Source organism: Cryptotermes secundus, unplaced genomic scaffold, assembly GCF_002891405.2.
Source record: "Cryptotermes secundus unplaced genomic scaffold, Csec_1.0 scaffold1483, whole genome shotgun sequence".
Lineage (NCBI taxonomy): Eukaryota > Metazoa > Arthropoda > Insecta > Blattodea > Kalotermitidae > Cryptotermes > Cryptotermes secundus.
Window position 1 is genome coordinate 189,278 of NW_019731299.1, and position 14,846 is coordinate 204,123.

A 14,846-nucleotide genomic window follows, 5' to 3' on the forward strand; every position below is an offset into this window, starting at 1 on the left:
CCTTTGTAACTGCAAGTACAGTCCAGTCAAAAATATGGTTTTTAATACGAACTTCATGTACTTGAACTCTATTCCACATTGAAGCAACAGTCCAGCCTGAAATTTATTTTGTAATACTAAACATTATGGAGCCGAAATTTTACATTATATCAAAGAATTGTTTCTAAAATGACAAAAATATGACCTTATTTCAAAATTATGCCAAAATATGCTGTAAAACCAATAAAACTCTAAAATATGCATTTATATGCACAATAAAGACGACATAATTTCAATAAGAATGACTGGAAACATGCATAATTACATTTAAAAATAGGAATGAACCCCAGGAAAAAATATGACATGTCATAGAAATCCGGGCCCTACTTATAGCCATAGTAACACATAACAATATAAAGATACTGTTGTTACACATGTAACTGTAGTTACACATAACAGTGAACATCACTTAGGTGACAAGAAATAACATAGTTCTTAAGTTGTTTACTATGATGTTGCCAACTCTAACATTATATTTCAGTATTTGAGAGTTGCCAACATAACACTCCCCCTTAAACAATTTTGGAGTTTTTATTTTAAATACTTATTCGTTGTGAATATATCAAAAAATTATTATTATTCAGAATATCATTAGGAAACATCATTCTTAGCACAATCCAAGTGAATTAATAAAATCAGTATGTTTCCGTACATTTAAACCTTTCGTGCAACCATCAGCAACTAACTGATTTCCAGGAATGTAATGTACTGACAATACCTTTGATTCATCCCTCTCTCTTACAAAATGAACCCTTATGTCAGTATGTTTTGTTCGGTCATTACTGATAGGATTCTTTGCTATGGCTAAAGCGCCACGATTATCACAAGAAATGGGAACAGTGATTTCCTTGTTACATATTTCAAACCATAATTTTCTTAAGAAAATGGCTTCTTTCGCGGTCACTGATAACGCCATATATTCTGCTTCTGTGGCTGACAAGGCTACAGTCCTTTGTTTTCTACATCACCAACTGATAGCTGCTCCTGATAGTTTGAACACAGATCCACTGAAGGATCTACGATCTAAATTTCCTCCCCAGTCTGCACTGGCAAAACCTTCCAATTGATCATCGTTCTGGGAATATACAATACCTACATCCTTTGTAGTATTTAGGTATTTTAGAACTCTTTTTAATAATACCCAGTGTTCTCTTGTGTAACAAGTGTTAAATTGACTTAGGTAAGTCATAGCAAAGGATATATCTGGGCGCGTGCACACCACTAAATACGTTAATAATGATCCTATAGCCTGTTGATATGGCATGTTATCTAAATTCTCAGTTGATTTTCTTGATTTAGGCAATGGTTTCAGTTTGCTGTTTGGTTCCATTGGATGACTAACAGGTTTAGTCTCATTTGGAATATTAAATCTTCTAAGAACATTATTCAAATATTGAGTTTGGGTCAACTTTATAGTTTTCTTTGCCGTATCTCTTTTCACTTCCATTCCTAAACATTTCTTAACTGGTCCCAAATCCTTGACTTTAAAACAGTGTTGCAATTTTCCTTTTATATTCTCAACTTCAACATTGTCATTGTGAAATATGAAGAAGTCGTCAACATACAATGCTATATTAATTACAGAATTACCCTTTTGTGTGATATAAATACATGGTTCGGAACAAGTTTGCCTGTACCCTAGGCCTTTTAAAACCTCTGTTGCTTTCTTATTCCATGACCTAGCAGCTTGTTTCAGTATGTAAAATGATTTTCTTAATTTGCAAACTTTATTAGACTCCCCCTTAATGTCATATCCTTCAGGAAGCTCCATATATATAACTTCTTCAAGATCTCCGTTTAAAAATGCGGTACAGACATCAAGGTGGTCAGTGTTCCAATCATGCTTTGCAGCTAAAGCAGATAACAATCGCATTGAAGAATGTTTCACCACTGGAGCAAAAGTTTCGAAATAGTCTATTCCTTCTGTTTGGCTACAACCTTTCACCACTAAATGTGCTCTATGACATGTGACATTTCCTTCAGCATCTCGTTTAATTTTGAAGACCAATTTTGATTTCACTACTGGCTTATTTGACTATCTATCCGCTATTGTCCATGCTTTGTTCATTTGAAAGGCCTTTAATTCCTTCTTAATGACTTCTTCCCATTTAGATTTATCGGAGCTTGACAGTGCCTCTTCATATATGACTGGTCCTGACTCCTCATCTTTATGCATGGCTAAGTAGCTAACAAAATCTGGAAATTCTTTCTGTTTCCTGTTTCGAAGTGGATATCTTCTTTCTTCCAAGTTTCCTTGTAATTGTTCTAAACCATCTGGCTCTAATGGAACTTCATTTCCTTCATCTTCTACTTGTGTTTGTTCTTCAGGGTTTTGTTCTTGCGGAATCATTGTTTCATCTTGTGAGTCAAGGTAGAAACTTAATGACATTGGAAGAATGTCTTTAAGCTGAAATCCTTTCTCACTTTCTTTCTTGTTTGTTATTTCTTCTTCCAGAAATTCCACATCTCTTGCCACAATTATTTGAGACGGATTGTGGGGATCTGATAACCGATAAGCTTTACTTTCCTCACTATATCCCATAAAAATATATTTCTTGCTTACAGCATCCAATTTTTGGTGTGATGGTATATGTGCATACGCTGGACATCCAAAAATTTTTATATGGGAGATCAATTTTTTCTCCTGTCCATATTTCTTCAGGCAATTGATTCTTTAGTTTCTAATGAGGTGATCTGTTTAAAAGATACACGGCTGTTTGAGCTGCTTCAGCCCAGTATCTTTTGTTGCAGCTGGAATCATACAATATACATCTTGTTTTTTCCAAAATGCTGCGATTAGCTCTTTCAGCAGTTCCATTTTGTTGTGGAATATACGGCACAGAGAATTCCCTTTTGATTCCCTTTTGTTTTAACATGTCATTGAATAATTTGCCGCAAAATTCAACACCATTATCAGAACGAACAGCTTTTATTGTCAATCCAGTTTCTGTCTCAATCATTTTCATAAATTCTTTAAAGGCTTCAGATGTGTCACCTTTTTGTTTCAAGAAACGAATGAAGATTTTTCTACTATGATCATCCACGATAGTCAAAAAATATATAGCATTCCCATAAGAGGGTACTTCAAATGGCCCAACCAGATCTAAATGTAATAGATCAAGTATTATTTTTGACCGTTTGTTCTTTGATTGTAGGAAAGGCTTCTTTGTCATTTTGCCTTCCAGACATGGAACACATTTCTTTGACTGATCTTCTTCTTGAAAGTTGATGCCACTAGCTAAACCCTTTTTTAGCAACCGCATGCTAACCCTATTTAAATGCCCCAAACGCCTATGCCACAACAGTTGTTCATCAACTTGCAGGGTACTTGCAACTTGTTCATTCTTTACAATATTAATACAAGATTTTTCACATTTTTCTCTTTGGTATTAAACTTATCTTTAGTTGCTATATTTGCAGATTGGGTCATGTTAGCTTTGGTATTTAAACAATAAATCCCATTTTCGGGATATGCTTTGGCAAGAACTTTGCCTCTTACCTCAAAATCATCAGAATCATATAAGTTGCAACAGTCTTTGGTGAATAACACAATTGTACCCTTATTTACAATTTAGTTTACAGAAAACAAATTTGTAGACAATCCCTGTACATGCAATACTTCTGAGATATGGCTATAATTGTCATTCATAAGTTTTACATCACCAAAACCTGCACTGGTTAACATGTTATCATCAGCAAGGGTTATTTCATGTTCTTTAGAATCATGTGTTTCATAATTTTGCAAAATAGTCTTATTTCCAGTCATATGGTGTGAAGCACCAGAGTCTATTACCCAAGTGTCATCCTTAACTTTAACATGATGGGCAGATACCATATACATGGATCTTTTACTGGTCTTATTTTTCCATTTATTTTCATTACACCTATGATCGGATCCTTCTTTATTTTCATCAGTACTATTAACTGATTTAGAAGACTGGTTGCTCTTAAATTTTTGCTTATGCTGATTGTTATGATTATTATTGTTTGCCTTATCCTTATCTTTGAACCAACAGTTTTTATTTATATGGCCTAGCTTACCACAAATTTGACAGTTTGGTGGTTTACGTTTAAACTTATCTGTGGACAGAAAGGCTGAATCTGAATTTGCATTTTTACCAAATTCAGTGTCTTGCAATAGCTTAGATTTAATGAGCTCACTAGTCAGAGTTACGTTGGAGTTTTCAAGCGCCATATGCATGGGATAATACTCTTTAGTTAAACCCTTTAACATTAATGCAGCTAATAGCTCATCTTCTATTTTTTTGTCCATTGAGACTAATCTGAGATTTATTGACATGAAGGCATTAACATATTCCTGCATGCTTTTATAGTCGTCAAGTTTCAAAGAGCACAAATCAGTTAAAATACTTATCCAACTATTGATTGGTCCAATAAAATATGTAATCAGGCCTCACAGATAGCTCAAGTTGTCAGGACAACACACATAGGTCATGGAAAAACCACTGTCAGATTCACACCTTGACATTCCACACACACACGCACACGCACGCACTCTCTCTCTCTGGCAAGCCATATCATCGAAACAGTTACATTATAAAATATTAAAATTCATAATACAAACAGACATCTTACATATTACTACACTTACAACAAATTCACGCACACAGACCATTTATTTACTCTTAACTTTTGAGCCCCTTGTATGCTTGATAAATTCATCAATAGAGTAAAATGAGTTACTTTGCAAATAATTTCATAAAACAAACCTAAATTGTACTTCTTTTGGCTTATTTTGGACTTCATCCATCGTCTAGTATGTAAAAGACGAAAGACGACGTTTCGGAGACTGGATCTGTCTCCGTCTTCAGGTGGGTAGGGAAAGATAAACCTACTCAGTTGGGCCCGTTAGAAAGAGCGAGTCTCAATCACCCAGTGATTGGGGATTGGGTGATTGCGACTAGCTCTTTCTAATGGGCCCAACTGCGTAGGTTTATCTTTCCATACCCACCTGAAGACGGAGACAGATCCAGTCTCCGAAACGTCGTGGTCTTTCGTCTTTTACATACTAGATGATGGATGAAGTCCAAAATAAGCCAAAAGAAGTACAGTATACACCATCGTCAGAATCGTTTCAAGTCTAACCAAACCTAAATTGCTTTTTATCATTTTTTAAAACTGTGATATTTGACAGAAAAGTAGTAAATAGCTTGACGCCTGAATAATACACCCCCCTCTGATAGGATGATAAATGTGTTGAAGGTATATGAAGGTGGTCATTCCTTCTGGACCCAGTGACATATACAGAGTTCTTACAGAGTTGATTGTAAAGAATACTGTCTTGTGAGATGTGACACTGTAGTCTGGCAGAAGTTCACTGACATATCTGAGGAAGATGCTGCCTTGCTTAGGAAAGTTTATTTAGCTCTACTTGCTGCCTGCCACTTGCTAGCTATTTGCTTGGCCTACTCTTTAACCATGTGTTCTTCTGAAACATCAGCAAACTTCTATATGACTACATGGCGTCACATCCCAGAGCACAATACTCCCCGTGATACAGCTTTAATGGTTATGAAATGAGGGACCTCAGTGCTTTCTCATTTCTCAAATGTCGCTACTTGATGAGAGTTTTTAAGCTGTTGGTTTGGATACTGCATAGAGAACATAAATCATAAGCATTGTTTTTTACTTCAGAACTAAACCGAAATGTGTGTTGTGCGTTTGTGTTGTAGGAAAGAGTTTGATATTGTGCCTGTGACTGTGAACCACAACAAGTCACCTGTACTACATGTTGAGCATTGCCTGGGGCTGGAGTCATGGTGTGTCCGCCATGTTTACTGCTACACGTACCGTCGTCTCATGGATGCCCGGCATCTGCGGAATCGTAGGGAAGGTTAGTCACTCCTTCTTAGCCATACTGTCCCAAAAGTTAGGATCCTGCCTGCAATAATATATGGATTATTTATAAAGCGGCTGGTTATATTAGCTTAAATGTGTTATTGATATTTGCAGATTGGATAGAATGTATGGACTGTGAGCTGGGATATGTTTAGAGAACAGTTAACGGGTTTAACATGCTTTTCCTCATATCCAAGTAATGAGAGAAATTACTTTTAAAAGAAGTGTTTTTGTTATTAAATTAAATTAGAAAATAGACATGGTCATGAAAAGACCAATATTTATGTAAAGAATGCTGTTAATTTGTGCAGCTGCATAATAAAATATATTTTTACAAATTTAATATTTTAAATACCACCTAATAGGGTAGGACAGCATGGACTGGATTCTTCTGTCCCAGGATAGGGACCAGTAGGATTTATGAACACAGTAATGTTCTTTTGTTTCCATGAAATGGTGGGAATTTTTTTGAGTTGTTGGCAAACCATAAGTGCTAGAAGCACTCAGCCTCCATGAAGTTGGTTTAACTCCTGTAGCAATGTGATGGAATTGTTCAGAGGTTACTGAAATCATAGCTTTCAGGAAAAAATGCATTTTTGATAACAAAAAAACTATTTAAGGGAATATTACTGTATGGCAAACAGGTTGTGATTCTGGCATTGAGGACAGGCTCTTTTGAAGGGCCCTGGTGAAAACATGGATGCACAGTGGATCCTTTAGTGGTCTGAGTGCTTGGGGTTGCTCACATGTTAGTATTCAGTACTTACATTACTGACCTGTGTTATGTGGTCCATTGTCACCATGGCATGGCACAGCACGGCACGGCATGTCCTCAGGTCACAGATGGAGGAGATGGCCTACAGATATGGAGGGTAGCTGCAAATATATTGAATAATAAGTGGTGGACATCTGACAATGGTTGATTTTTTGGTTAAATGGTTAGCTAATAGATCCTTGGAAAATGTGGTACAGTTCAAATGTTTAAAAATGACAATAAGAAATCAAAATTTGATTCAGGAGGAAATTAAGAGAAGATTGAATTTGGGTAGTGCTTGCTGCCATTTAGTACAGAATCTTTTGTCTTCTTGTTTGTTGCCTAAAAACATAAAAATGACAATATACAAAACTATAGTTTAGCCAGTTGTTTTGTGTAAGTGTGAAACGTGGCCTCTTGACATTAAGGAAGGAACATAAACTGAGAGTGTTAGAGAACAAGATGCTGAGGAGAATATTTGGACTGAAGATGAATTTTAGCAAGAGGAGGTTGGAGAAAAATGCATAGTGAGGAGCTTCATAACTTGTATTCTTCGCCAACTGTATTGTAGCATGTAGCATGCATGGGGAAAGAAGAGAATCACGTAGGATTTTGGAAGAAAAGCCAGAAGGAAAGAGACCACTAGGAAGACAGACATAGGTGTGGGGATAGTATTAAAATGGATTTTAGAGGGTTGGGATGGGGTGATATGAACTGGATGTATATGGCTCAGGATAGGGACTGGTGGAAGGCTCTTGTAAACATGGTAGTGAACTTTTGAGCTCCATGGGAAACTCTTGAGTAGCTGTGGAACTGGCAGCTTCTCAAGATTGGCTAATCTCTGTGTAGTTAGTCAGTTGACAATTTAGGGGGATCTCAAATGTGAGATGGCCCCTTTTTTCAGAAAACATGAAAAACCGTGTGTCACAAGATTTTAATGAAAGGCAACTATGAGACGAGTGTTAATTTTTTGTATATATATATACACGAATCCTCCAAGTGAGGGGATGAGTCTCTTTCCAAAAACAGAAGGTCGCATTAAGTGGAGGAACTGTTTTGGAAGAGACTGTGGACCTGTCGTCTGACAGATTACTGATGAATGAATATATAAATGAGTATATAAATATTTGGAAACAATTCAAGGATTGAGATGAAAACAAGGATTTTCTCAATAGAGCAGTTCCTTTTTCTTTCTCCACAGTCACAGTTTATAACACTAGCTACTTCTTCACAAACCTTTGCATTCTACTGCTTAATCTGTTACAATCAAAGATATACATAAATGCAAACTATATATATAGGTCTTTCGTTTTGTTCTTCTTTATACACTACATGTTTCGGCCCCAAACGGCCATCATCAGGTGTATACACTCACGTATCTGTTACACTGCACTTATTTATAACATTTAAAATTTAAAAACATATGTCTTCTTGATTAGCACTTATAAAATCTTCGGTTCTAATTTAAAATCCTTTAAAAATTTTTTCTCTAAATTTTAAATTTTAAGAATGTTAGGGTTACTCGCCCGATGTCTATAGTGCTGCAGCGGCTTCTTGTTTCTAGTATTGTATAGGTGTTATTCTGTGTAGTCTTCTTGTGTGTGTGTGCCGCTGGTTATCTTTACTACGTAGTAAAGAAGACTACACAGAATAACACCTATACAGTACTAGAAACAAGAAGAAGCTGCTGCAGCACTACAGACCTACCCTGAAGATGGAGGCGATACGTTCCTCCGAAACATCTGTTAACACCACATATACACGGTGCCAAATCCCAGAAGACTGCTTTCTTCCTATAAATATAGTTTGCACTTAGGACGGAGTTATATCATATATTGTATAAGGTGCAACATGATGCTTAAATATAATATTATATACATAAATATTTATATTTTAAGATAATGATTTCTAGGGCCATGTCTTTTCCCCCATGGACAGAAGGAGTGAAAGAGACATATTATACTTACATGGTAATTCATGAAGACATTGCCCCCTGTTATGATTCTGGTGGATTGGGTAGTTTTGCATGCCACTTCACAGAGCAGCAGCACTATATGAAAATCCTTCAAGTTGAAGACTGATAAATCAACATTTGAATTATGACGAGGATTTGGAATAGTGCAGTCAGTATAGTGACTGGCTATGGGCTGGATGACCAAGGGATTGGAGTTCAAGTCCTGGTGGGAACAAGTATATTGACGTCTCCATGTTCTGCAGACTGGATCTTGGGCCTACCCAAGTTCCTGTCCAATGGGTATTGGGGGCTCTTTCCCTGGGGGTAAAGCAGCTGGGAGTGTGAAACTGACCACTTACCCCCAGCTAGTGCTAAGGTCAAGAAAATGTGGGTCTATACATCCGCTCTACCATACGTCTTCATGGCGTAGTGCTGAATTATTAATTATTCACCTCAACAGCAGCCACGAGCTACCCTCTGTACATTTTTTTTAACAAAAATCTGAAAGAAGTAGAAACGATAAAATTTATCGGTTTGCAGCCGGACAATCATCTGACTTGTAAGGGACATATTGATTCTTTGCTTCACAGGTTGAGCACAGTTGGTTTTCTAATGCGTAAATTATCCTATATATTAAATATAAATAGTCTTAAAGCTGTATATTATGCATATTATCATTCATTGATGAAATATGGAATAATATATTGGGGAAATACATCAGACAGTCATAAGGTCTTTGTTATACAAAAGAAAATAATAATAAGAATAATGATGGGAGTGGGCCCAACTCATACATGTAGAGGCTTATTTAAAAAGCTTGACATACTGCCAATCCCATGTGTATATTTGCTCTCACTGATGATATACTTATGTTAATAATTTTGATAAGTTTCAAACCAATAACTCTCTATATGTGATTGGTACCAGAAGGAATGACCACCTTCATGTACCTTCAACACATTTATCATCCTATCAGAGGGGTGTATTATTCATGTGTCAAGCTATTTAATACTCTGCCATAGGCACACTTTCTTTGAACGAGGAGAGCCAGGATGCTTCCATTCATTTGATTGTTGCATCAAGTGCAGTTCATATGAGCAAGCCCAAGTTTCGTCCAGAATGACGATCCTTCTAAGGAAGTCATCATCTTCCCTCTGGTACTGGTCCAAGAAGTCCTGTGCAATTGCATAATGTTACCACTGTTGCACCTCGGACATTGTATGGGGTACCCAACGTGTTGCAATTTTGTGGTATCCAAGAATATTGTGCAGAATGTGGAGCACAGTTTTGTGACATACGCCTACCTCAGCAGCTAACTCCCATGCAGCCCATCGATGATTGACATCCAGCAAAGAAGCAAGAATCTGAATTGACTGGTTGTCATCATTGGGTCATCCTAAACAATGGCTGTCCTGAAGGGCATCCCTCCCTTCATGGAACAGTTTCCCCCACCGTGCCACTGTGTGATATGGCAAAGCAGCATCACCACATTCTTCTTGCAGTCCCTGATAACAGTTTTGTGCACTATGACCTCGTACAACTTCAGTTTTTATTCAGGAGCGTTCTTGTTTCGTAAACATGTTAGTGTGCTTGAACTGGGCTCCTGCACTTCAAGACGATGCAGAATGCAACTCAGTGAAACAACCAGAGCCACTCACTGCGCTATTTCAACTGAACTTCTGCTATCAGCTACAGATGGCGCTAGTGCCACCTGAAACACATCTTTCATGTTACAGCAGTGTTTCCACTACTTTTTATCCAACCCTTGTAAATTATAAATTGTCATAAATTAGAACTTTGTAATTTTGTATCATTTTGTGACTTGGTCTGCAGTATGACTGAACAATATGAACCACTATTGCTACTTTGCTGTTTTTAAGATGAGATTAAGGTTTGTTTGCTTCAGATCCTGCATTGTTGGCACGTTTGCTGTCAGGTGCCCTCTTGCTCAATCCTGATGTGACAACTTTCTGGAATATGCGCCGAGAGCTGCTACAAGCCAGCAGACTGGACATGCAAGGAGAGCTTCACTTCACAGCTGTACTGTTGTCTCGAAAGCCAAAATGTGCTGAGGCATTTGCTCACCGTAAGTGGGTGGTCAAAAGGCTGTTGCTAGGTGCGTAGTGTTGTTACTACTATTTTTAGTGATCTTGTTACATGTAAACGCAGATGAAATGAGAATCTTTTGTTCAATTCAGTAACTCTAAATTTAAGTCTGTAAAAATGCAGATTAATTCCCAGTACTTACTGTAGAGGACTTTCAGTGAGTCTTAATTTGCGTCCTTTGTCTTGATGTGGCAGATGCCGGTTTACACTTTGTATTGCGAACTATGGTACAGTTGTCTGAGAGCTTCGTCATAATTGCTCAGGTTGGAGAGACAGATGACCTTTGTGTCGACTTGGATTATAAGATTCAGACTCAACAAACCAAGAGCCTGTACACATTGCAGTTTCTCTTCAGAACCATTCCGATAAGTCACTAAGCTTATATGTTATGTTGTGTCTGACCACTTTTGTCTTATATGGCATCAGTTTCAGGAATTTATGGCAGTTCGTGCTGATGCTTTTGAAAACCTGGCATTTCATGCAAGGCAGTAAGGAATTTTTGAGGAGAATGTTGAAGTCTAGCACCAATTTCATCTGGTTTATCTTCAGTGAGCATGTTGCATTTTGATTTGGTTTTTTCATATTGTTCACTGATAACTTTAATTAGTTTATTTACAATGCTATGAATTGTTTTCTGTTTGGAACTGTGACATCACATGCAATTTACACGTGAATTTTCTTACTTTTATTGCACATACACTTTTCACGCAGGCATCATACATGAACACTTGTTGCAGATTTGTGTTTTGCATGTTGTATTTCAACACGATAATAACATACCTCATTGAATGTTTAATGTGTAGCTGTGCGCAGTATATGGTCAGCTAGAACACACTGACATAATTTATGTCGCTGTTGCTGTTCACCAGTTTACTGGGGTAATATTGAGGTCAAATGTGACATGTACAGGCTGCTGGTTTGCTGAGACTGCTACCATTATGAATCTCTGCAGCTGAAGTTGATGTGTGGATTGTCTCTTCTGCCTGAGGAGCCCAATGGCCTCAAGATAGCTCTGAAAGAGTTGCACTGTAGAATAAAAATGAATAGATGATTTTGGGAGAGTCAGAAGCCCTGAAACCTGAAAGCTGACTGTATTTTAATACTTTCAGCAGTAAGCTTCTATAGAAAATTTGGTAATATATTCAGGGCGTCATGTTGATTTGCCAGAGAGTTATACCATGCTTGGCTTTAAAACTGCCATTGTTATTTATTGATTATTTAATGGCACTGTCAGTGTCAGGACTGTGTGGAAACTGGACTGTTATGTTGATTGGAGACAGATGCCACATATTGCAAAAGTCTGGGCCAAAATTTCAATTTTTTCAGGTTCTAAGATGAGCATTTGCATAATCTTCACATTTAACACAAGAAGAACTCTTAGTGCCATTGACTCATGTATTATTTCCACAGCCTTCTCTATCAATCCTATTTTGAATCTAGACAACAAATCTGAAACTTCCTGGTTTATGTAATTATGAAGTGTTTGAGAGGAAGTATTTTATTTTACAGCTGATGCAGATAAGGATGAGCTGCTAGAAAAGGAGCTGCAAGTATCACAATATGCAGCTGATCGCTACCCCAACAATTACCATGCATGGAGTCATAGAATGTGGTGTCTGACTCACCTTGCTTCCTTTGCTAGTGCTCCTCTCCTAAAAGAATGGAGTTCCTCTGAAGCATGGGTGTCGAGTCATGTGTCAGACCATAGTGGGCTGCAGTACCGACAGTTTCTGTTGAACCATTTGCTGGAGCTCAAGCAGTTTGTCAGTGATGATGTCACAGAGAAGGCACGAAAGTCAATACTGCAGTTCCTGTCCTGCAGTTGGAGTGAGGACACTATTGATACTGTGCAGTCTGCTCTAATTAAGGCTGTGGGATTGATTGCTTCTGAACTTCTTTTGAATACAGATCTTATTCTGAGGTTTGCAGGGCATGAAGCACTATGGTGCCATCGCAGGTATTTGCTCATGTCTTTCAAGAAGTTTCTGACTTCTAGGAGAGCAGACATGAATGGTATCGGGGGCTGTAGGTGTAGTAAAGTGTCTGCAATAAGGAACAGATGTGCTGAGAAGTCTAGTGAAGGAGTGTCTGCCCTGAACAAGGACAAGCCTAGCAACCACATGAATGTGGATGGTGTTCCATTGGAAAAAGACCAGAAGCTTAGTTCTGAGGAGCTTGCTGCTTTGGACAGATATTTGTGTAATCTCCAAGGAGCCATGATATGGCATGAAGTGAAGCTGATCAGCAACTGTCGGCCAGATGAATTACACCAGCAGCGACTTGCCAAGCAACACCATAAGTGGCTGTCACATGTCCTGAAACTGGACATCCCAGCAGTTACGTGTCACAATTAAGAAATATGTTTACGACGGTATAGTTTACTTTTATTTTTACGTAAATGTTTCAAGAGAATTTTTAAATTAGGGAGTTTTACTTTTTGAGAATATAAATGTGTCTGCTCTCTCTGTTATATATAAATTATAAGGAAACCTCATCATCACAGTATTGATTGATTGAAGGAATGATTCTTTGCTAATTTAGCAGTTATTTTTAAACTGCTTAGGTTATTAATGTTGAATGGTAGGATGTTTGTGTGAATGATGAATTGAAAAGAATTTGGAAGGGTGGGTAAAGATATGGCCCCAGAATTTGGCTCTAATACACCTCAGGAAGGATTTCAAGTTTTTAGACCTTGATTCAAACCTGTGACCTCACAAATACAAAACAGGAGTGCTAACTACTTGACTGCTGTCTGCATTCATTCTGTTTACAGTGTTACTTAATTTTTAGGTGTATAATGGAAAGCTTCACTGTCAGTATGCTTATAACATCTGTTCTGATAGATTTTTTTTGAGAAAAGAGTATTGAGCAGTGTCACTTGATGAGGATTGTCACAAAAGGGTAAGGTATATTCCTGGATGAGTATTCATTGCTTGTGATTTTACATACTTATTGGTCCTCAATAATTAATCATCATCATCACTGTCATCGCCAATAAAACCACCACTTTATGGATTAGGCCCAGTAGCGTGTTCTTTACCCTTTAAACTCTTTGTTTATTCAGTCTGTTCTTTTACCGGTCTTCCAATTTCCATCTTTTCTTGTGGTTTGTAATTTAAAATTATTTGTCCTCTTGCTTCCTGATGTTTTCATACTTGTGATGTAATAATTGTCCTCAAGTATTTACTAAATTGGAAAATGTTTGGAATTTGGGGACCTCAGTATTCAAAACATTTTTATGGTATCATTATTTATGGTAGCTGTATCCGTATGGATTTTGAAATATTTTCCTGCATGTGTCAGAAGCAGATATATTTATGTAGTTATGATCTGTGATATATGTAAGCCTGTAATTGAAATTGTGAGAAGAAGAAGAATTATTGATGGTGGCCTGTAGTTTATGGATCCCTAACTGTTTTGAACAGAAGACCAGTTCGAAAATTACGCTCATCTGTGTAGTTTTGGCTGCTTTCTTATTAATAGTGTATCCATTTCTGGAGGTAAAGAAGAACCTAACTATGTCTGTATTAAGGAATCCAACACATTGGCTTCAGTTGTAGAATAATTGAATTTTGAAGTCTGTGTATTGTGGTTTGAGCAGGGCAAAGTGATGATTATTATAAATGAAAGAATATTTTATAAGTTTTCTTGTCACAGTTATTTCAGCCATTGGATTTTACTCTTCACATCTATTTGAAATACTTAGTATTAAAATTAAAGAATACATTATGTTCCAAGTATTATTTTAATGTTGTATGTAAACTTGATGTTGGAAAGAAGAGAGAGCTCCATATGTAGAGTGCTCAGAAGTTCTTAGACTCAGGAGGTTTTATCTCATGTGTATATCCTCACAAAGAGAGTGCAGGAATGAATTTGTGATACCAGCTCGATAATACTGATAGAAAGGTTCAGATGGAGTTACGCTTCATAGTTTCTGTATCTTGTGCAGCTCTCAGTCGATAAAGAATGCTGATCCCTCTGTTTATATATGCAAATGGATAAAGATAATTTTCTTAATGTCTTTCCTCCTTTTAGGTTTCTGAAGTAAAACGATTTTATTTAATGGCATAACAGAAAGAAGAGGTAGGAAGTGATAACCTTCAAAGTGTTCACACTTCACACACAGTCCAGAAA

The 14,846-nt window shown here is 37.2% G+C and overlaps 1 protein-coding gene across 2 annotated transcripts in view; it reads left to right on the forward strand.

Annotated features, from left to right (window-relative positions):
* Window positions 1-14,582, forward strand: part of LOC111867027 (protein prenyltransferase alpha subunit repeat-containing protein 1) — an 18,017-nt gene extending 3,435 nt beyond the window's left edge. Inside the window, exons 2-4 of one of the 2 annotated variants that reach the window (XM_023856491.2) lie at window positions 5,733-5,893; window positions 10,543-10,722; window positions 12,222-14,582. In XM_023856491.2, coding sequence (XP_023712259.1) covers window positions 5,733-5,893; window positions 10,543-10,722; window positions 12,222-13,066 — 1,186 coding nt within the window. In that variant the 3' untranslated portion in view covers window positions 13,067-14,582. Of the gene's footprint in view, window positions 1-5,732; window positions 5,894-10,512; window positions 10,723-12,221 lie in introns of both variants that reach the window. The other variant, XM_023856490.2, reaches the window with a different exon arrangement.
* The last annotated feature ends 264 nt before the right edge of the window (window positions 14,583-14,846 follow it).